General features: G+C 40.2%; 1 protein-coding gene across 3 annotated transcripts in view; it reads left to right on the top strand.

Moving 5' to 3' along the window:
* LOC140186793 (peroxidasin homolog) overlaps nucleotides 1-24,302 on the top strand; it is a 271,446-nt gene that overhangs the window by 220,071 nt on the left and 27,073 nt on the right. For all 3 annotated transcript variants that reach the window (XM_072241373.1, XM_072241381.1, XM_072241390.1), the window contains exons 12-19: nucleotides 2,984-3,142; nucleotides 3,829-3,941; nucleotides 4,788-4,944; nucleotides 9,064-9,172; nucleotides 13,165-13,322; nucleotides 15,510-17,013; nucleotides 18,894-19,028; nucleotides 20,954-21,162. In XM_072241373.1, coding sequence (XP_072097474.1) covers nucleotides 2,984-3,142; nucleotides 3,829-3,941; nucleotides 4,788-4,944; nucleotides 9,064-9,172; nucleotides 13,165-13,322; nucleotides 15,510-17,013; nucleotides 18,894-19,028; nucleotides 20,954-21,162 — 2,544 coding nt within the window. The remainder of the gene's footprint in view (nucleotides 1-2,983; nucleotides 3,143-3,828; nucleotides 3,942-4,787; nucleotides 4,945-9,063; nucleotides 9,173-13,164; nucleotides 13,323-15,509; nucleotides 17,014-18,893; nucleotides 19,029-20,953; nucleotides 21,163-24,302) is intronic.

The raw sequence follows: 24,302 nt of genomic DNA, 5'->3' as shown, positions 1-24,302 counted from the left end.
CTTCTAAATTCCAGCAAATATAAGCCTAGTCGATCCACTCTTTCATCATATGAAAGTCCTTCCATCCCAGGAATCAATCTGGTGAACCTTCTTTGTACTCCCTCTATGGCAAGAATGTCTTTCCTCAGATTAGGGGACCAGAACTGCACACAATACTCCAGGTGTGGTCTCACCAAGGCCTTGTACAACTGCAGTAGTACCTCCCTGCTCCTGTACTCGAATCCTCTTGCTATGAATGCCAGCATACCATTAGCTTTTTTCACTGCCTGCTGTACCTGCATGCTCACTTTCAATGACTGGTATATAATGTCTCATTGCACCTCCCCGTTTCCTAATTGACCACCATTGAGATAATAATCTGTTTTCCTGTTTTTGCCACCAAAGTGGATAACCTCACATTTATCCACATTAAATTGCATCTGCCATGAAATTGCCCACTCACCTAACCTATCCAAGTCACCTTGCATCCTCTTAGCATCCTCCTCACAGCTAACACTGCCGCCCAGCTTCGTGTCATCTGCAAACTTGGAGATGCTTCATTTAATTCCCTCATCTAAGTCATTAATATATATTGTAAACAACTGGGGTCCCAGCACTGAGCCTTGCGGTACCCCACCAGTCACTGCCTGCCATTCTGAAAAGGTCCCGTTTATTCCCACTCTTTGCTTCCTGTCTGCCGACCAATTCTCTATCCACATCAATACCATACCCCCAATACCATATGCTTTAAGTTTGCACACTAATCTCCTGTGTGGGACCTTGTCAAAAGCCTTTTGAAAATCCAAATATACCACATCCACCGGTTCTCCCCTATCCACTCTACTAGTTACATCCTCAAACAATTCTATGAGATTCGTCAGATGTGATTTTCCTTTCACGAATCCATGCTAACTTTGTCCGATGATTTCACCGCTTTCCAAATGTGCTGTTATCACATCTTTGATAACTGACTCTAGCACTTTTCCCACCACCGATGTTAGGCTAACTGGTCTATAATTCCCTGGTTTCCCTCTCCCTCCTTTTTTTAAAAAGTGGGGTTACATTAGCCACCCTCCAATCCTCAGGAACTAGTCCAGAATCTAAAGAGTTTTGAAAAATTATCACCAATGCATCCACTATTTCTTGGGCTACTTCCTTAAGCACTCTGGGATGCGGACCATCTGGCTCCTGGGGATTTATCTGCCTTTAGTCCCTTCAATTTATGTAACACCACTTCCCTCCTAACATGTATTTCCCTCAGTTCCTCCATCTCACTAGACCCTCGGTCCCCTATTATTTCCGGAAGATTATTTATGTGCTCCTTAGTGAAGACAGAACCAAAGTAGTTATTCAATTGGTCTGCCATGTCCTTGTTCCCCATCATCAATTCACCTGTTTCTGACTGTAAGGGACCTACATTTGTCTTAACCAATCTTTTTCTTTTCACTTATCTATAAAAGCTTTTAGTCAGTTTTTATGTTCCCTGCCAGTTTTCTCTCATAATCTTTTTTCCCTTTCCTAATTAAGCCCTTTGTCCTCCTCTGCTGGACTCTGAATCTCTCCCAGTCCTCAGGTGAGCCGCTTTTTCTGGCTAATTTGTATGTTTCTTCTTTGGAATTGATACTATCCCTAATTTCCCTTGTCAGCCACGGGTGCACTACCTTTCCTGGTTTATTCTTTTGCCAAACTGAGATGAACAATTGTAGTTCATCCATGCAATCTTTAAATACTTGCCATTGCATATCCACCATCAACCCTTTAAGTACAGTATCATTTGCCAGTCTATCTTAGTTAATTCACCTTAGGCATCAGGAGATGATTGGTCATTGGCAAAAGATAACCTATCCTGATGTGTTATTTAGCTATGGTATTTGTGTAGTTCAGCCAATTGAACTACTCGTCATAGGTAACCCCCAAAATAATAATACACAATTTGGAATGAATTGGAATCATAGGTGTGGGTAACATGAATATTACTTGCCACATGTCAATCCATGCCTAAACATTGTCACATCTTGCTTCTTGCAAACGTGAATTGGTTCATTTGTTGAGGGATTGAGAATAAAATTGAAGATTATGCAATAATCAGAGAATATCTCTACTTCTAACCAATGACACAAGAAAGATCATTGGTGAAACATCTGGTTGAATTTTGGACATTGTCTCAAGAAACTCCTGTAGTTATGAATTGAGGGTGGGATAATGGATCTCTGATTCAGTTTGTCACTCAACCATTTTTCTTTGTATATGGTATGACTCCAGCCTTTGGAGTACTTTTCCTTTGCTGCCCATTGACTTCAGCTTTTATTAGAGTGTCAATGATGCCTTAATGTATACAATGCTACTTAAAGATCACGGGCTCCACTCTCCTCTCAGCTTTACAATCTAGCTCATTGGTGTATGTTTGGCACCTAGACTCAGATGAGGTCTGAAGCAGAGTGGGCTTGATAAAACCCAGAGTGGAATATTAGTAAGTGCCAGTAGATAGTACACTTTGTTCATTTTGCTGATGACTGAGAAAAAAACAGTTGAGGCAGTAAATGGTCTGATTGGATTTGTCCTGTTTTTGTGGATTGGATGAACCTGGACAAATTTCTGTGTCAGTGTTATAAATCAAATGGAACAGTTTTGTTTAGACACACTTTGCTGCTGCACAGACTGACAATACATGCTAGATCTCCACCATTCCATTGCCAATTGATGTGCTGGGCTTCAAGTCTTGTATCACACATGTTGTGTGGAGTAAGTTCACTGCTGTTCTCCACGGTCATTCAGATCAATAATTGCTCAGTTCTTGTAGTACAACCATCCATCATTGACAAATCTCTCCAGAGGACTTGATCAAGTTGTTGATATCATGGTCTGTGAACCAAAGACTGACTGGTTCATGTCTTGTCTTTTGGTGTGCTAACTTATCAGTTGATAAAAATGATGCCTTCAGTTTAACATAAATCAGTATAATCACGCTCTTTTATTTCCACTTGTGTTTATTAATCTCATTCAGGTGGTCAGTTGCCCAATGACCGAAGACACACAGTTTTGTCTACTGGAACACTGCGTATTGTGGGTGTAGCTGCCCATGATCAAGGCCAATATGAGTGTCATGCCATTAGTGTAGTGGGGGCAAGACATGTACCAGTACAGCTGACTGTTGAGTCAATAGGTGAGATCCGTGTTTTTTTCATGGATGTCAGAAGTCTTTTTTTTGTTGTATCATAAGCTGTCATCCACTAACACAAACTGAAATTACCTTTATGACCTGTATCTTCTAGAGCCAGTTCAGTTGCAGTGTGACAGTGCTATTGATTACAAATATTGTGCAGATTAACGGTATACAAGTCACATCAAAAACAAACATTTTGAGCAAAAGTTAAAGTTTTATTGGAATGAATTCTATTATTCTACAAACAAATTTGTACAGTATATTGCTCTGGATTTTCAGCATTGTAAATCTTTTGTATTTATGATGTGCTACTTCACTGTAAAGTCTCTGAGGGGTATGTCTACACTGAAAAAGTTTAAATCTTCTCTTCAAAAGTTCAGTGAGACTCTCACTGTTCCTCCACTGCTCTCCAACCCTTTGCCAACTTGAACTCCTTTCCCTCCTCCCCCCGTCTTATTCTGGCTTCTTCTCCCTTGCTTTCCAGTCCTGATGAATAGTCTCAGCATGAAACATTGACTGTTTATTACCCTCCATAGATGCTATCTGACCTGTCGAGTTCCTCCAGTATTTTGTGTGCGTAACTTGGAATTGAATCCACCTTTTGCCATCTACATGCTGAATTGTGTGGAGCAGTGTAGAAGCGGAATATAATATTTTGTTCTGATTTGTGCTTTCTTTATGGGCAGTGACACCTGTGTTCATTCACACACCACATGATACCACGGCTGAAACTGGACAGGATGTGGAAATCCAGTGCTCTGCACAGGGGGAGCCTCACCCGATCATTACATGGACCAAGGTATGAATTAAATATTCCCCTAAAGATTCTTGGAATGAGGTTCCTTCCTTCCTTTAATTTACACAAAGCTCCACTAATTCATTCCTAAACAAGGTGAATTTTCAATGTTTCTGGCACTACAGATTTTTCCAGGAAAATAAGAAGTCTGGAAACATTATTCCTCTTTATCTTCTGATGTCCTTTTTATTCACCGAATCTTCAACACGAGGAGGTCAAGAATATTCTTAAATTATGTCATTATATAAGGATGGTGAATATCTTTGATGTGTTCACCTCACATTAAGACAAGGTTGCTTAGGAATAATGTTGTGTCCCTTCTAAGCAGTTATTACAAGAAGGCAATTCCAAAGACATGAGAACAAATCACAAGCCCGCTATCTCACATGGTGATAGGCTTCATAAATATGAAAGCAGCAGAAGATAAGAAAATACCCCCTCTATGTTCCTCAGTTTTACTGTGCAGGGTGAAAGGGACAACATTATTTGGGATTAATTGCAAAAAGTTCTCAATCTCTGTTTTGTAGCTGGATCTTCATGGAAGGTTTTGGTAGGTAACAATTGTATTGTCATAACTTTGCAGCTTCACTGCAGTTCCAATTTTCACCTTGAACTCATGGGGAAATGCAACGCTGAAGTTTAAAATAAATGTAGAAGCAATCCACAGCCTGGATTAATGTGGTCCATCACTAGTAACAAAAAGGGGGTTAGATATTAGTTAGTAAAATGAGAAAGATCTAGTTAAAATGTCTGTTCCCAGATAAAAGAACAAGAAGTCAATAGATTATGAAATAGTTGAATATTTATGTTTACAAAAACTATTTTACTTTACCTACTCTTTGTAAATAGGATGGTGTACAGATCACAGACAGTGGAAAGTTTTTAGTCACTACGGAGGGTGCATTAACTATTCGAGATGTTGGAGAAGCTGAACAGGGCCGCTATGAGTGCATTGCCCGAAATGCGTTTGGTTTCATCTCCAGTAATATGCTGTTGACCGTCACTGGTACGTAACCACAATTGATGTGCATGAATCAGTTTTGGGTACTGGTATTGACTGTTCAGCAGCGTTTCTGGTATGGATTTAATTATGGTTATACTGGTTTCTGGTTTAAACCCAGTTTAAAAATGAGGTGATGGGATGTCAAGGGGAATGATGAGAGCCACCCTGGATGTTATTGGAACTTTAACCAAATTTAAAACAGATGTGAAAGGTATAGGTTTATATTTAAAACCATCAGCCTTTGACTGAAATTAAACTACAGAAGTGCCCATTGCCAATTTCAGATAGGAAATCTGAGTAGTCGTTCAGGTTGGAAGTATTCATGAGGTAGATTAGCAAAGATCTATGCAAGACCAATGAGAACTACTGCTTGGGAACTTACCAGGTAAGTCTATGAACTTGTCTCAAGATCCTACATATATGAGACGTGGTAATGCATGAAGTAGCCCAAAATACCCTTTGTTTTGCGACGTACATTTAGTCATCACTTTCAGGGGTTTCAACCTCATGTGTGTACCCAATAATCAGCACAGCTTATCCATGAAGAAGCAAACTTTTACAGTGAATGAGGACTGCTGTGGCAATACTTGAGGAAAGATCCCGAGCTGCTCCTCATAGAGTCCAACACTTGAAACAAGTTGTAGGTAGGCTTTCAGTTCATAAACACAGCAACCTATATCACTCCTTCAGCCTCCAGCATTGTTTCCCAGTCTTCCCTCCTGCCCTTCCTCCACCACAATCACATGAATGTCCTTACTCCACCATCCCAGCCCAAAATAGTAATGTCATCAGAATCAGATTTGATATCACCAGCGTATGTCATGAAATTTGATAACTTTGTGGCAGCAGTACAATGCAATACATATTAATAGAAAAGAAAATGTGGATTATAGTAAGTACATATATATAAAATAGTTAAATTAAGTACTGCAAAAATAGAGATAAAATAAGAGGTCAGGTGGTGTTCATGGGTTTAATGTCCATTCAGAAATCGGATCTGACTACTCCTCTCCTTGCAGTAACTAATCATGCATATGCGTATGGAACAAATTTGCCATTGACATTGATTCTCAGCCTGGGTGAGATAGGTGAAGAGGTTTTGAAAGCCTAACAACTCACACAAAATGCTGGCAGAACTCAGCTGTCCACGCAGCATCTATGGAAAAGAATAAACAGTCAACATTTCGGGCGGAGACCCTTCATCGGGACTGGAGGAAAAAAGATGAGGTCAGAGTAAGAAGGTTGGGGTGGGGGGAAGGGGAGGAAGAGATACAAGGTAGTAGGTGATAGGGGGGTGAAGTAAAGAGCTGGAACTTGATTGGTGAAATAGATAAAAGGCTAGAGAAAGGGGAATCTGTTAGGAGAGAACAGAAGACCATGGTAGAAAGGGAAGGGGGAGGAGCAGCAGAGGGAGGTGATGGGCAGGTAAGGAGATAAGGTGAGAGAGGGAAATGGAAATAGGGAATGGTAAAGGTGAGGGTGTGGCATTACTGGAAGTTAGATAAATCGATGTTCATGCCATCAGGTTGGAGGCTGCCGAGACAGAATATAAGATGTTCCTCCATCCTGAGTGTGGCCTCATCACAGCAGTAGAGGAGGCCATGGACTGACATGTCAGAATAGGAATGGAAAGAAGAATTAAAATGGGTGGCCAATAGGAAATTCTACTTTTTCTGGTGGATGGAGCATAGGTCTCCCAATCTTCATTGGGTCTCACTGATATACGGGAGGCCACACCAGGAGCACCGGATATAGTAGATGACCCCAATATACTCACAGGTGAAGTGTCGCCTCACCTGGAAGGACTGTTTGGGGCCCTGAATGCAGTGAGGGAGGAGATGTAGGGGCAGATGTAGCACTTTTTCTGCTTGCAAGGATGCATTCCAGGAGCGAGATCAGTGGGGAGGAACGAATGAACAGGGGAGTTGCATAGGGAGTGATCCCTGCCGAAACCAGAAAGTGGGAGGAGAGAAAGATGTGCTTGGTGGGATCCCATTGAAGATGGCAGAAGTTACTGAGAATTATATGCTGGACACACAGGCTGGTGTGGTAGGTAAGGACAAGAGGAACCCTATTCCTGGTGGGGTGGTGTGAGGATGGAGTGAGGACAGACGTGTGCAAAATGGAAAAGATGTGGGTGAGAGCAGCGTTGATGGTGGAGGAAGATATCTCCTTTGTTTTGGAATGGAAGGCCTCATCCTGAGAGCAGATGTGGTGGAGACAGAGGAATTGAGAGATGGGGATGGCATTTTTACAAGAAACTGGGTGGTAAGAGGTATAGTCCTGGTAGCTGTGAGAATCAGTGGGTTTATAAAATATATCAGTAGATAAGCTGTCTCCAGATATAGAGGCAGAGAGATCAAGAAAGAGGAGGGAAGTGTTAGAAATGGACCAGGTGAATTTGAGAGCAGGGTGGAAATTGGAAGCAAAGTTGATGAAGTTGACGAGCTGTGCATGGGTGCAGGAAGCAGTGCCAATTTAGTCGTCGAAGTAGCGTAGGAAAAGTTGGGGAGTGATGCCGGTGTAGACTTGGAACCTAGACTGTCCACGTAGCTAACAAAAAGGCAGGCATAGCTAGGACCCACGCGAGCGCCCATGGCTACACCTTTTGTTTGAAGGAAATGGGAGGATCCAAAGGAGAAATTATTGAGAGTGAGGATCAGTTCTGCCAAATGGAGGAGAGTGCTGGTGGAAGGGAACTGGTTTGGTCTGATGTCCAGAAAGAAATGGAGAGCTTTGAGGCCTTCCTGATGGGAGATGGAGGTGTGTAGCAACTGGAGATCCACAAAGCCTCATTTTCCCTACCAAAAATATAAAATTCAGCAAGTATAATAATTAATATCTTAACTTGCCATAGAAATAAGCAAGAATGTTCATTGCATATTTACGTGTCAATGTGCATAAGTATGTAAAATACATCAAAATCATGAACTCTTAACCTCTCTTTAACATCTTTGCAAGTGTATCAAGTTATGACTCTGTTCACTCTTACCTGTTGTAACACTAGTTCATACAAAAACCAGTAACACACCAAAACTACTTAGCTTAGAGGTCACTGTTAACTTAGTACATTCTTTTGACCTTCTAGAGCTTGCAGTCCTAAAGGTAGAAAGATGCAATGTTAAATCAGAACCACTTTGTCCATACTGATCATGGTGCATCCATTTTAACACCTTCCCCCACCCCTTTATCTTTCCCCTTACTGGTTTTTCACCTGGAACCTACCGGCCTTCTCCTTCCCACCCTCCCCCCAACTTCTTTATAGGGCCTCTGCCCCTTCCCTCTTCAGTCCTGACGAAGGGTTCTGGCCCGAAACATCGACTCATCGTTTCCACAGATGCTACCCGACCTGCTGAGCTCCTCCAACGTGTTGTGAGTGTTGCTTAATACTACCAATAATCCCCACATCCCAACACCAATCATCTACATAGTAGAGGCCTACACATTTTTATGTACATATGTAATCAGAAGTATGAACAGAATATGCAGAGACATTAACAATAGTAATTTTAAATCTGTTCATTACCATAGATACTCTGGCTTGCGACCCAGACCACTGAGTCTTCAGGAGTGCCAGTGGGACTATCGATACTGACCAGCAGACAACATATGACAAAGAAATAGCAATTTCAGTTTTTAAATTGTTAAGGGAGAAAAGTTGGCTACAGAAGAAAAATAAACAAAATTAATTTACAATAATAGGAACATTTTAAAAAGTCACTGCTAACGATTCACAGCAGGGATTATTTTAGTTTTATATTCGCATTGCAGTTTATAAATCTTGATTATTAACTGCTGGGAAGCTGAATTTTACACCACTGAGGTAGTTACAGAAAACAATGGGTATTTGTGAGTTTGCCTTCATTGGCCAAGGCTCCCCCAAACACTGTTAATTGTCAGACTCCTAATTACCCCATGAATTTGAATGAAAAGGGGCCCCACAACTGAAACCATGTGCAAGCTGTTAAGAGACTGATAGTGTGTAAAGCTGTATGCCATCTGTTGTTTAGTGTTGCAGCTGATGTTGAGGTCTCTCTTGTCCTTCATCAATTTTTTTTGTGTGTGGGAAAGGAACTAAACAAGATTGTTTTTGTACGTATCTGTTTTTGATGCATTTTTCAGCGCTGGAAGGTGGGCGAACTGGTGACACCTTTGTTGAAGAGTCTCTCCAGGAAGCTATTAATAGCATTGACAGTGCAATTAATTCAACACGAAGGGATTTGTTTGACAAGTAAGGATTCAATGATCTCTAAATCTCTCGTTGACTTAAGCAAACATGTTCACAAATTCCTTCATGTGTGAAAAAATGTTAAGTCTTTTATGAGTATAAATACAGTAAATGCACATATAGTCATGAACATTAATATTATGCTTCCGCTGTGCAAATTTTGTCAAATGTATGATGATTTCAAGCACTGATTGCATTTTGTCTTTAATGTTTGTATCATGTGGTGAACATATTAAAATGACTGAGCACTGCCTCTATTTATTCAGCTGTGAACCATTCTCACATGAATTTATTTTTAAAAATGGCTCTATCTTTTAGATGTCTGAGTAGAAACACATGGGGTCCTCCCAGTTTTATCACTGAGACCAAATTCTTTGATAAACCCAAATTATTTTAAATGTTACACAAAATTTGCCTGAAGATTTTGGGAATGCTATAAAATGTTTATGTACTCAGCAGTTTTTTTTACGCTTTAAAGCATCCATGGCAAGGAAATAATCATTTACAAATGGATCAGAATAAATACATTTCACCAGAAGGATTCTCAGATGAAGGTATTAAATTATGAGACTGAATTGCATGATGATTTAATTTAACTACACAAGGTTATAGTGTGACTTAACTAAAGTGTTTTGAAGAAGTTCACAGGGAAGATGGATTCAATGCATCTTCTGTGCTGAAGGAGTCCAAAATAAGAGCATGACTTTACAATTTTAAAACATTCAAAAGTAAAACTAGGTCTTCACACAAATAATAGTAAAAAGATGGAAATCTCACCCCCCCCAAAAAAAAACATATGAAGTTAGGTTCTGCTGAAAATGTCAGAACTAAGAATGTTTTATGAGGCTAGGATATTAAGAGATAAGGAACCAAGTGTACTGATTGAGTGCAGATGTAGATCAGCTAGGATCTAATTGAATAATGGAACATCCTCAAGGGGGCTAGTCGCCAGTTACTAATCCGTACGTTTCCCATGAGGTTAATGTATTAACAAGATGTTGCATTCTAGCTTGTCATTTTATATGAGTTCAACTTGGGTCTAGAAGGCCCATGAACAACAATAAAGCACTTTGAAACCGCAGTATCTGTTCTGGGTCTGTTATCTAGCAGCGAACCCTGACCTCATTTGGCTCACTCCACAAAGTAGTAACTGTTAACCATTCAGCTACTATTGATGGGAGAATTCTGTAGAAAATAGAAGTAAAGAATGCAGTTCTCTTGCATGCAAGCTTAATTACTTTTCGTTCAAATACTGGAAGTAGAGATGTGATTTTTATTAATTAAAAAACATTTACAATAATTAGAAGATAGTAATATGGGGTGCATTCCTAAAAGATATTGCAATGTACCTGCAGTCCACCCTCCAAAAGCACAAAAGCAAATGTGTCAAAATACCAATTTTTAATAAAATAACAAGTTATATCCTTCAAATTTTAGATGGATTAAACTAACTAAGTCGAATTGTGCCAAGTCACCTGAGTACAAGAGGGGCAATGTTTAGTGCTGACTGATGAGAATTGATTTTACACAGTGAATTGTTATGATCAGAGATGCCTGACAGGATGGAGATGGATTGAATGGCACTGGAATTAGAAAAAGGGGAAACTGCTAGACAGGTTTATGGAGGAATTTAAGGGGGGGTTATTTTTTTTTAAGGCATCCGTTAGTCTTGCAAGACCATGGATCTGCGCCTGGAAAGTCTTCACTCTCCAGGGCACAGGCCTTGGCAAGGTTGTATGGAAGACCAGCAGTTACCCATGCTGCAAGTCTCCCCTCTCTACGATACCAATGTTGTCCAAGGGAAGGGCATTAGGACCCATACAGCTTGGCACTAGTGTCGTCACAGAGCAATGTGTGATTAAGTGCCTTGCTCAAGGACACAACACGTTGCCTCGGCTGGGGCTCGAACTCACGACCTTCAGGTCGCTAGTCCAATGCCTTAACCACTTGGCCACGTGCCCACACTGGGGGTTATATGGGAGGTAGGGTTTAAGGGTCAGCACAATATTGTGGGCTGAAGGGCCTGTGCTGTGCTGTACTATTCTATGTTCTATGAAATTGCAAGACAATGCTAGGAGAGCAGGGAAGTGCAATTAGTGGGATAACTCTTCTGACATGGTTGCACAGGTACAATAGCTTTAATGGTTTTTCTCTGTACAATGATCTGGATAGAGCCCACGATTTATAGTAAGAAAGGTCAGCCACTATATCAGTCCTGCAATTCACATTTGTGAGTGTTGAGTTAAAATAGAATCAGACTTAGCTTTCTCATTTTGTACTTCAAGTTTACTGTTGTAGCACAAGCGTGCCTCTCAGTCAATTAGGAATCAGATTCCTAAAGTATCAATTTACATGGAGAGCTTATGGAGTAAAGAATTTTTTTTTAAAAAGGTATGGTGGTGTATATTTGCTGAAGGAACCAAAGGGAACCTACCTGATATGTTTTAATTTTTAAGGTCAGAGCCTAACCTTCCACATGTAAATAACCATATTTTTTCCTTCGATGACCCCTGTATGTACAATACAGAAGGAGGTTGTTCAACCTTTCACTTCCATGCCAGCTTCCTGTAATCCCGTTTCCCGGTAACCTTCGTGCCGATCAACTCCCCTTTAATTTTATTTAGCCACTTACCTATACAGAGGGGTAATTTACTGTCACTGGTTAATACATCGAGGCAAATTTGGAACGTGGGAGGAGATCCATGTTGGTTAAATGGTCGGCAAAACATTGTGGGCCAAATGGCCTGTCATGTGCTGTAGGTTTTTTATGGTCTATGTTCTAAATCAGAGCACTCAGCAAAATCCCACACAGTAACTGGGAGAATGTGCAGGCTCTGTATTGGATGGAATGTACTGTAGCTCCCTGGAAAAATGAGGCAGCAGCATTAATTGCTGCACTGCTGAGTGTCCCTAAAACCTTCCTGATTCCTTTATCTATCCACAATGTACATCCAGGAATACGTTTAAATGCTGTTACCTCAGTTTTCAAGTATGACATGGATCTGTTTATTTGATTTTCTCAGAAGAAACTAAATTTGCATATTTTGTGAAGCTGTGAAATTATTATCATGATAGTTCACTTGCAGTCTTTGTATCTGTAGTTAATTAAGCATTTGGATGGTGGAAAGGCCTCATCTGAATATCATCATTTTATTTTGAGTTATTAGGCTTCATGCTTTGTTACTGCTGAGAGTCTGTGCTGAGGAGCATCTCAAAGACGTTTGTGTTGCTCCAGCTTCAATTCATAACAGTACTCATTTGTTTTGGGTTACGCTGCACATATGTTTCAGTCTCATTTATTGTGGGAAGTCTTCCTTTTACAAAGCAAAGACTGTGAAGTAGACCTCGCAACAGCTGTCACAAATTATGTTCACACTGGGTCGAGCAAGTGGTCTCTGTGAACGCTGAAGATTTCTCCTCTGCAATGAAGGACCAACCATATTGCTGTATTCTAAGCATTATCCATGATGTCTAGGTGGGCAGCCAATGACTACTTGCATAGCATTGTACAGAAGGAGGCCATTTGACCAGTCAGGTCTGTGCTAGTTCCAGGCCAATCAGCCCTTCCAGCCCCACTCCCCTCTTATTTTCCATCTAATCTCTTTTCCCTGACAAATCTATCAACTCTTTGGATCTGTATCACATGCCTAAATTAAGGGATAATCAGAATGCTCTTCGGATGTGGGAGAGAAACTGGAGCATTCAGTGGAAACACACACGCTCACACATATCCATCCTCTTCATCATCATCACCCTTGATCAGGGTGGAACCTGGGTCCCTGGAGTTATGAGGCAACACCACCTGGCCACAAAACAGTGTTTGATCCTACAGCAATCGATCTTGGAGGGTAGTGTTTGTGGAGCCGGTGCTCTCGCTGTAAATCCTAAATATCTGTCTGTGCACACCAAACACTCTCTCATGTTGTGATGAATGATATTCTAGCTTGTCATTAGCTAAATATTTCAAAATTGAAGTTCTGGCTTGTATTTGACAGGCGCCCACGCACCCCAAATGACCTGCTGGCCTTATTCCGTTACCCGCGTGACCCCTATACTGTGGAGGCAGCGAGAGCGGGTGAAATCTTTGAGAGAACTCTGCAGTTGATTCAGGAGCATGTTCAACAAGGACTAACAGTGAACCTTAACAATATAAGTACGTGACAAGAGCAAATCATGTGATGATGGTAAAGCTTTTGCACTAATCCTTTACCTGCATTAGTACAAGTATCGTGTCCAATATCCAACAATGTTGTGGGAATTTTGCCAAAGCTACATTAAGAAACTATGAAATCTTTATTATGCATGTTTTTGTTTTATAGTTTGGAAGTTTCTGTAGGAAATAAATACTGAAGTTTAAAATTCCATGGAACACAATTACACAGGATATATGCCAGTAGCCCTTCTGTATGTTCCTCAGCTAGGGAAACACCATCCCAACCTATGCCTAAACAGTACTTTGGGAATACCTTCACTGTAGTGCTTCAGGAGCACAGATTTCTAGATTTCCATCTTCCTCTCAGGTGAATGGGCACTGTCAACCACCCCAACAGCCCAATAAGAAATAAAACATTTCACCTATAGATCATCAGTTTTGACTGGAAGCCAAAGGACATCCTAACTAGTACTGAACCAATTGATGGGGAAAAGAACAGAATATATGTCAGACAGCTTGCTATAGTGTAAAATTAAAATGGTAAACAACTGGGACAAAAGGTTTTAAAAAGAGGATTAAATAAAAGAGTTGTGATTAATCATACAAAAATAATTGAAATAAGCCAAAGAAAATAGATCAAAAGAAAATGAAATGTGTTTATTCACAAAATGAAAATGCTCACAGAAAAGATGCAAATAATAAAAGCTAGAATTAATGTGTCTGATGCTGAACATATCAGAGAAAGTAAAAAATTAGGAATAGAAAACTAACCAATAGACCCAATAAACCCAATTCTCTTTGATGGATAATTCCACTTCCTCTCTTTTCATCAAGTTCTTTGATCTCATTGCCATTATAATCTTATTATCTGTATGCCACTTTAAAGGGTTCTCCCTGGCAATTTATAATTTCATTACCCTTTGAGTTACAGAATGCCTTGTTATGTTTGCATAATTTTAATGTGTTCTCATGCCTACTGTAACAGAGACCAGTGCGTCTATATCAGCTTCACTAGAGCTTTTTATAGCTATGAAAGCTCTAGATTCTATTAAAATACTGAGACTAACTTCCCTGAACTTTGCAGTTCCTTTAGGCTGTCCCATGCCACTGTACCTTACGAAATCCAGTACATCCTGCCTTGGTGTTGGAGGCTAGATCTGCACCAATTACGTTTAACTAATACAACGATACAAATGTTTCTGCATCTGTATGGAATGAGTTGTTATCCCTGTATCATTTTGGCTGCCTCTAAACTGTGTTAACTGATATTCCTCGATCTCTTTCCTAATATCTCACAGTTCTGTGTAGCAAATCCTTCTTTGTTTTCTTGCTTCCATATTAGTTAAGTTCTTCAAAATTAAGTAAAGTCTCTTACAAAAGGAAAAAAAATCTACAACTTACCTCTTTCTCAACTCCAACTGAAAGTATTACCTCAAGCTAAAGAATCATTTGTGTATTATAGAACCTACAACCGTTTAGTAAAAGAATTTTTTGAAAATCAGTGGTAAAAAGAACCAAGTTAAAATCTCAGGTGAGTGATCCTTCATCAGGAGTAGAACGTGAGAAAACAAGCATGTTTAAGTTGCAGGGAGAGGGTGGGGTGGAGACAGCAGAGGAAATATCTGTAATAGGGTTGAGACCAAAGTTGCCCAGGTGATACACATTGGCTAAAAAATACCTAAACGGAAGATGAGGCATGTTATTGACCCTGGGACTTAGAACTGAATTTGATAATTTCAGATAACCAACATTTCCTTGTTCTTTCAGAAATAGTTCTGACACATGGACATGAAACTTTATCTCAGATTTTTTTCTCTCCACAAGTCTGGCTGATGCATAATTTTCAGCCTTCTCTTTTGTCTCTAATTCCCAGCAGAAGCTTTGTGCTGTGGGCTTTTTTTTCTCTTTCATCGGCCTCATCGATCTGTTAACTAGGCAAATAAGAAAGTGTATCACCTGGATAACCTTATCACAGACGTTCCCTTTATTGTATCCTTCCCACTTTCCTGCAACTTCACACACTGCTTTCTCACTTTCTCCATTCTAATGAAGAGTTAGATGTTAAAATTCCTCACACTGCCAATGACGCTTGATCTGCTGAGTATCTCCAACGCTCTTTATTTGATTTCCAGTATCTGTGATTTTTTTTACATTGTTGTTTCTGATGTTTTAACATTTCATCTTCAGGTTACCGTTATAATGATCTGGTCTCTCCACGATACCTGAACATGATTGCCAATATCTCAGGCTGTATAACTCACAGACGTTCCCCTGACTGCATGAATATTTGCTTTCACCAAAAGTACAGAACACATGATGGCACCTGCAATAACCTGCAGCACCCGATGTGGGGAGCATCACTTACTGCTTTTGAAAGACTTCTCAAGCCTGTATATGAAAATGGGTTTAACCTTCCCAGAGGCTCCAGTGTGAACCCAGAGGAGAGCAAGCACCCTCTTCCACTACCTCGCCTCGTTTCCACCACAATGATTGGCACCGAAGCAATCTCTCCTGATGACCAATATACGCACTTGTTAATGCAGTGGGGCCAGTTTCTAGACCATGACCTGGACCTGACGGTGGCAGCGCTCAGTATGTCTCGGTTTTCCGACGGGGAACCATGCAACAAATTCTGCACCAATGATCCTCCATGCTTTCCGGTGTTAATCCCAGATGATGATCCTCGTGTGAAGAATGGCCGGTGCATGTTCTTCGTGCGATCTAGTCCTGTGTGTGGCAGTGGGATGACTTCCCTGCTGATGAACTCAGTTTACCCAAGGGAGCAGATCAATCACTTGACATCCTATATTGATGCTTCAAATGTTTATGGAAGTACAGAACACGAGTCACAAGAGTTAAGGGATCTAACCAGTCAGCGTGGTTTGTTAAAGTCTGGTCAGGTTGTCCAAAAATCTGGCAAGCATTTGTTGCCTTTTGCCACAGGCCCACCAACAGAGTGTATGCGGGATATGAATGAGAGCCCTATTCCATGCTTCCTTGCTGGGGATCATAGATCCAATGAGCATATTGCTTTGACAGCAGTGCACACCCTGTGGTTCCGTGAACACAACCGCATTGCAGAAGAGCTTGGGAAACTCAATCCACACTGGGATGGTGATACCGTTTATCATGAAGCACGCAAAATAGTTGCTGCACAAATGCAGCATATCACATATGAACACTGGCTAACCAAGATCTTAGGAGACGTTGGAATGAAAATGATAGGGGACTACAAGGGCTACAATCCAAATATCAATGCTGGAATTGTCAATGCTTTTGCAACAGCAGCTTTTCGCTTTGGTCACACTCTTGTCAATCCGATTCTCTATCGCTTAAATGAATCCTTCCAACCAATTCCTGAAGGACACCTTCCACTGCACAAAGCTTTCTTCTCGCCATTCAGACTCATCCAAGAGGGTGGTGTAGATCCACTTCTTCGTGGACTGTTTGCTGTCGCTGGGAAAATGAGGGTTCCAACGGAACTTTTGAATTTGGAGCTCACAGAGAAGTTATTTTCCATGGTGCATGCTGTCTCCCTGGACTTGGCAGCCATGAATATCCAGCGTGGGCGTGATCATGGAATACCTCCCTATAACGACTACAGAGTTTTCTGTAACCTCACGTCAGCACACGATTTTGAGGATTTAAAAAATGAGATCAAGAACCCAGAGATTCGAAGAAAGCTAGAAAGGTAAGCGGACAAAATACCATACAGCTTTTGTAATAGAACATGTGCTCCTATTGTACTGAGTATTAAAAATAAAGTTACTTCAACTTTTCCACTTGTCATTCCAAGAGCACTGTTTTTATATTACTGCACAGGATGAAGTATAAATTGGAATACTCCAACTACACTAGCATTATTGACCAATGCAAATATCCTTCTTTTTCCTATTTTGATTATTATTACTGTATCCTTGGGAGAAATCTCCCAACCTGGAGCAAATCATATCCAATCTTTTTTCAACTGGTCAATATTGACTAGGAATGGGAATTTGACAGCTTGAACTCGTACCATCTTAGACTGAGGAATCTACCTAAAAACAAAATGGCATTTACCAAATCATGTTGTATTCACCTGATCCCTTTGATCAACATTTAAGGTTGTTCCAAGTTACTTAGTTTCAGAGTGGGCCTACAATTGAAATTGATGGCTTTCCCAATCTCCTCTCAGTTTGACTTGTGCAACAACCCCTTGCCAGTGTTGCTTTCCTGATAATCCTCATGCTGTGTTTTAATTATGTTGAGACTATTTCAAGGGAGTTATAGGCAAAATAAGCAGGACACTATTGATAGGCAATAGTTGTAAGACTGTTTACAGATAAAGTCATGATCAAGAAATAAAAATCATTATTTGAAAGGCACTCTGATTCTTTTTAAGGATCACCTCCCCTTTTATACTTAAGTAGATATCTGTCGATATTTGTCATCGTATGTTTTAGATAGGAAACCTTCTGGTTATAGATCCTTTATCAAAGCATATATAGACTGTATTCACACTAGTGAAATTGTTTGCAACATGTGGTCATTAGGAAGTACCTTGATAATGTAAATGATACGCCTAGCTCCATATTGACTCGTTTGTTTAATTTGCATAATGTTGCAGATTGGAAGTTCATTGATACAATTATGATAAATTGCTGATTTAGGTCAGAAATGACTTCTGATTAAGATGGCGCTACCAAACGTGTGCAACAGCTTCTGGTAGTCAAAAAGACAAGAAATCCAACTAAAAATATCACTTATAACACCTTTTCTGTGGTAAATGATGTTAACTTATTGCTGCAAACCATGAAGGGGTGAGTGACGACAAGGCAAGCTCAGGGGATGAACCTAGGTGGTGTGTTGCAGAAACATTACAGGTAGAGTTCCAATGCCCGTACAGCTGGCCTGGGAGCGAGATTGGATTGTTCCAGGCACCGAAAGTCGGGGCCCAGGCAGAGGGGTTCTGATGCTCACTCAATTGGCCCGGTTGAGAGGTTTGATCCTTCTGGGCGCTGAGCTGATCTGAAGAGCTTGATAGCGGCTTCAGGCTGGGCAACAGAATTTGGGCCCGAAGTGAGTTGCAGAGTGGCATGGTCCAGGTCTGGAGCCTTTTGTTGCAGCTGGCTCCTACTACGAGGTGCGAATCACTACTTAGACCATTTAAGCACCAGCCCAGATCGGAGGCGAGAGCCGATTTCGCTCGCTCTATGCGATGCTCAGCTCTCTCCATCTTAGTTTGATAAATCCTTTCATTCATCGTAAAAGATAAAAAATTATTTATTTAGCCACTTTTAATCTATATTAGGTTTGTTCTGAGACCCTATTTAAAATGATCAATGTTGCTATATATCTGATGTGACATTTTATAACTTTTCATGCTAAAATACATTATGTGTATGTTATTTTAGTGATTGCTACCCGGAATCACAGTTCAGCATGGAATGCCTGCATTTTGTCGCACTACCAAGCCCAACAGCTTTCAAATGTTTTTTTTTGAGACTGGATGCTGAGAATCTCAAACTGGCTGATTAACATAAGTCATGTTACCCAGTAATTAATTTTAATGCTGTAATCTTAATGTTGCAGGCTGTATGGTACCCCACGGAACATAGACCTATGGCCTGCTCTGATGGTGGAAGATCTGATACCTGGGACGAGGGTGGGACCAACGCTTCTCTGCCTGCTTAGTACTCAATTTCGTAGACTAAGAGAGGGAGACAGGTAAATATGCAACATTTCTGTTAAGGGATCAACTGAAAAAGAATGTAATTTATATTGAAGTGTCCATAAACCACTTACAGATTTTTTTAATATATAATTTGAAGACTACATTCACGATGCTCTGAACACATCATCAGTGATGTATTCTGGGGTCATCGGGTGTTTCGGGTCTTTCAACACCAGATAACCTCACCCAGGCGACCCAGCCGTGGTTGATCAAGACACGACTTGTGTTCAGGAAGCATGTGCTGCAGATCACCATGGACTTGCTCTCTTCATCCAGACCCTTCTTGAGGCTTTCTCTGCTGCCTCAGTGATGTTGTTGATGGCTCTCTGCCTCCTTGTACCAACGATGCCCAGTGCATTGAGGGCTTTGTGAAGAGACTGCCCAGTAAACCCACTTCAGCAGGGGCATGCACTGCCTCTGACAGTCGCTGAACGGTTTCTTGCATTTGGTAAGCTTCTTCTCATAGACCTCCTCCAGACGGCACTGTCAGCTCCAGCAGGATGATGTGCTTTGCTGCCTCTGAGACCATATCAATTAATAACTGGAAAAGTTTTTGTAAAATGTGGGTGTTTAGACCACTGTTTAGCTTGTCAATCCCAGTAAGGTATGCTTCTTACATCTAGTTTATTTTACGTTACTGGAATATTTCATTCTGTTTTCATAGGATGTTGCAGAGATAAAAAAAACAAATTGTAAAGTATATTGATGCAATTTGCAGGTTGAGGGAACTGACTGATGGAGGCACATTGTTAAGTTTTGAAAATGCTGTAAAGCCATTTTGGGATTAACACATTTTACAGAGTGATCTTGACCTCTTAAACTTCAAACAAATCATGGAAACTTCTAGTAAGGTGTGATTTTATAATAGCCTTCCAGAATCTTGCATTGTGTTCCATTCTAGAAAATAGCAGTCATCAAACAGAGAGCACAAATAACAGAACCTATTTGATTCACATGAACTCATCTCTTCATCTGTTCTTTACATGTTACTGCAGAAGGCAAGATCAGGGCTTTAAAAAGAATTTTGTTTCAACACCATACCTACATCTCTTGCTCGTAAATTTGACCCTCACAATTCCACACTACCAACACCAATTAGTATCTCCCTCCCCCATGTTGAATCATGCATCCTTTAGTTTGACTCTATGCTTTTGCTGAATCTTGTTAGGACGGAAGTGGAAAACGTGTCTAAGCCAGACTTTGTGCTAATTGAGAGCCTGCATGCTCAAATACTTTCTGGATGGACATGCAATGTTTGGCTCAGGAATGCTGATGCAAACTGTAGTCTCTTTAATAATCTAAAGACAGAATAAGATAGTCTTTGTCTGTGTGATTCAGCATTGCAATGGTTAGTATAACTAAAAAAGAAAATCCTGCATTTAAAATAGCAACAGCCTAAAGTATTTTGAACTGTTCTCCAGCTGGTAAACTGGATTTTTTAATAAACCCATTCTTTTGTAGTTTTACATTATCATTGAGTGTACTTTTAGGACAGTGTGAATCTAAGTTATTGGAGATCAAAATATTCAAGTTCTGAGGAAAAGAATGTCCAAGATGTCTCTGAAAGGCCAGACCAAGTGAAAGTTTGCATCAGTAAACTTTATTTGGGCTATTAATCACTTAATGACAACTTAAAGTGATCTCTTGAAGAGTTTCTTTAATATTACAGGAAAGTAAGTTGTAACATTTTACCAATATTTTAGATATCTAGGCAAAGCACTGTTAGTTGCTTTTAATTGTTATGTTGGTACCATTGCCAAAGCTCCCAGTAGAACAATTAACAGATTGGGATCTTGGTGAGCAATTTTTTTTAACATGCTGTGAACTTTCCACTGAGGATAAAGACTTGCCCACTCACAAGGTCCAAAATCTTTTTTGAGAATTGGTGAGATGATGGGACACATTTTTATTTGCTCAGATTCTGGTATGAAAATCCAGGAGTCTTCACTCCAGCCCAGTTGACTCAGATAAAGCAAGCTTCGCTTGCGCGAGTCATTTGTGACAACGGCGACAACATCCAGCAAGTTCAACCTGATGTCTTCAGAATGGCAAATTATCCTCAGGGCTTTGTCAACTGCAGGGAAATTCCTCAAATCGACCTGCGGATGTGGCAGGACTGCTGTGAAGGTAAGCTTCAGTAAATACGTACTATCTTTAGTTAAAGACCCATTTGACTTGATTGACCTGCAGTTATTAAGTTTATTTGTTTAGAGAAAAAGTACCCTCAGAGCAATGTTTTAAGCAGTATTCAGTTTCCAAGATCCAACTAAGGTAACTAGCTCACCATTTCATGAAGAGGGTGGGTCAGAAGGCCGGGATGATGCCAGTCTCAGATGGCCTTTAAAGGGTCATAGAAAGGAAGTTAAAGCAACTCACCCATTGCAATGGAAAATTTGTTTGATTTTCCTCCCAGTAGACAATGAGGCCAGCCACTGGAGAAATGGGCGATAAAATGCTTACCATTATAGAGGACATATTAGTTTAGAGGCGAGTGAAGACATATTAAAATAGTCAGATTTATAGGGGATAGCGTGTTTAGAGAAAAATCTTTCAGGGCTCATTTTGTATTTTGTAATGCTAGAAGTTTGTTCGCTATCTTATGGTTCCAGAGTGGAAGAAGCTCATTAACTGGTGCTGTTTCAGTATAGAGAACTATGTTCCCTATGGTCAGAGATGAACCACAGGAATATGTGATCATTGAGCCATTCAGGCAGTTCATTCTTCCATTCAATTCTTCCATTGCTACTTCACCTCCAGTATTGTTCCACCATATTCCATCATCCTCAGGCTCAGCTCGAATGAAGTATGGGGGGCGGTTGCTTGTTTTCAAGGTAATCTTCTGAACGTGCAGACTGCTTGAGAAGTGTGCCTCTTAATAAGCAAATTCTGAATTACCCATCTGGGCATTGTATAATTTCTTAACTTGGTGAGAAGACGTTATACTGGAAAATTCCCAAAGAAACCACCACCCTTGTCCTGCTACTCTTGCTCTGGCCGTCTCTGCAAGAACTTCCAGGCCCTCAGCCCTAGATCTCTGAACTGCTTTGCCTCTTGCACTGGCTGCTGTGTGTCATTGCCAGATCATACAGTGTATCACAGAGAGCTCTCTGCACCATTTCAGTATGTGCTGCCTGATCTAAATCTTACCCGAATGAAGAAGTATGACCATTGAACTTGTACTCCTTAATTTCAGCACAAAAAGGACTGTTGGAGGTGTTCTCTATTATTTGTTATCTGAGTCTTCTGTGTGAAGCATCCAAGTGTCAGCAATGTGACATTTTAATTTCAATTTGTTGGAAAACCACAACCTACTATGCTTATATTGTCCTTTATTTGTTCAACAAATGTCGCTTTCTAGAGCTAGGTGCTCTAGTTTATGTCGGTAAAGGTAGAAGCACAAATTTAAAATAATTTGCATCATTAGGTATGCACCAAACTTTGAGCAGCCATTGGACAAGCTCACGTAGATTGCAATCAGTAGTTCTCACCCAATTTTGTGGTTGGTACGATTTGGTACTGTTGGTCACTATTGCAATTTGTTTTGGGTAAAATCACTGGAAAAAAAGCAGTGCAATATGATCCAATTTAATGCATCTACTGGTGGATAATGTTCTGATTTCTGTGGAATAGGAACCAGAATCAGAACCAGGTTTGATATCACTAGCATGTATTGTGAAATTTGTTCACTTAGCAGCAGCAGTACAATGCAATACATGATAGCATAGAAAGAATAAATAAATAAAAATAAGTAAACCAATCACAGTATATATATATGTGTGTGTGTGTATTGAATAGATAAAAAACAGTGCAAAAACAGAAATAATATATATTTTTTAAAAAGTGAGGTAGTGTTCATGGCTTCAAGGTCCATTTAGGAATTGTATGGCAGAGGGGAAGAAGCTGTTTCTGAATCGCTGATTGTGTGCCTTCAGGCTTCTGTACCTCCTTCCTGACAGTACCAATGAAAAGAGGGCATGCCTTGGGAGATGGGGGTCCTTAATAATGGACAGTACCTTTCTGAGACACTGCTCCTTGAAGCTGTCTTGGGTACTACAGAGGCTAGTACCCAGGATGGAGCCAACTAATTTTACAACTTTCTGTAGCTTCTTTTGGTCCTGTGCAGTAGCACCCCCCTCCCCCCCCCATACCAGACAATGATACAGCCTGTCAGAATGCTCTCCATGGTACATCAATAGAAGTTTTCAAGTGTCTTAGTTGACAAACCAAATCTCTTCAAATTCCTAACGAAATATAGCAGCTGTATTGCCTTCTTTATAGCTGCATCAATATGTTGGGAGCAGTTTAGATCCTCAGAGATCTTGACACAACATATCTCAGTTGCCTGTTTACCTACTGATGATGTCCTTCTGGAATATTAGAAATCAAACAGAAGTCAAGGAATTTTGATGCTTACTGGGAATTTCAAATTGAATTTATATTGAAGATACGTCACATAAAATCATGTAGTAGTGAAATATTGCATGTTATATCACTGAGCTTATTGTAATAGCTTCAGTTTATTTAAGTATCTGAAATGCAGAAGCATTATACATTTTTTGTGTGTTTAGAAAAATAATACAGGATATCAAATTTCAAAGTAAATTTACTATCAAAGTACATATATTTAACCATATACAACCCTGTGATTAATTTTCTTGCCACCATAATAAATATATAGTAGAATAATAACCATAACTGAATTATTAAGAAGACCTCACCAAGTTAGGAGTTCAACCAGTGTGCAAAAGACAAAAGCTGTGGAAATACAAAAAGAAAGAAATAATAATACGTAAATACATCATAAATATCGAGAACATGAGATGAAGAGCCCTTGAAAGTAAGTCCATAGTTCGTGGGAATGTTTCAATGACTGAGCAAGTGAAGTTGACTGAAGTTATCCCCTTTGATTCAAGAGCCTGATTATTGAGGGGGAATAACTATTCCTGAACCTGGTGGTGTGAGTCCTGAGGCCTCTGTGTTTTCTTCCTGATGGCAACAGAGAGAAGAGAGCATGTCCTGCTTTCTTGCAATGACGTTTCGTACAAATGTGCTCAGTGGTGGGGAGAGCTTTGCCCATGATGGACTAGACTATATCCACTATCTTTTGTAGGGTTTTCTGTTCAAGGGTATTGGTGTTTCCATACTGGGCTGTGATGCAACCAGTTAATGTACTCTCCACTACACATCTAAAGAAGTTTGTCAAAGTTTTAGCAACACACATCAAAGTTGCTGGTGAACGCAGCAGGCCAGGCAGCATCTGTAGGAAG

The sequence above is a fragment of the Mobula birostris genome, chromosome 2 (genome assembly GCF_030028105.1).
Source record: "Mobula birostris isolate sMobBir1 chromosome 2, sMobBir1.hap1, whole genome shotgun sequence".
Taxonomy (NCBI): Eukaryota; Metazoa; Chordata; class Chondrichthyes; order Myliobatiformes; family Myliobatidae; genus Mobula; species Mobula birostris.
The sequence above is the reverse complement of the archived record's forward strand: the minus strand, read 5'-3'. Positions and strand labels throughout refer to the sequence as shown.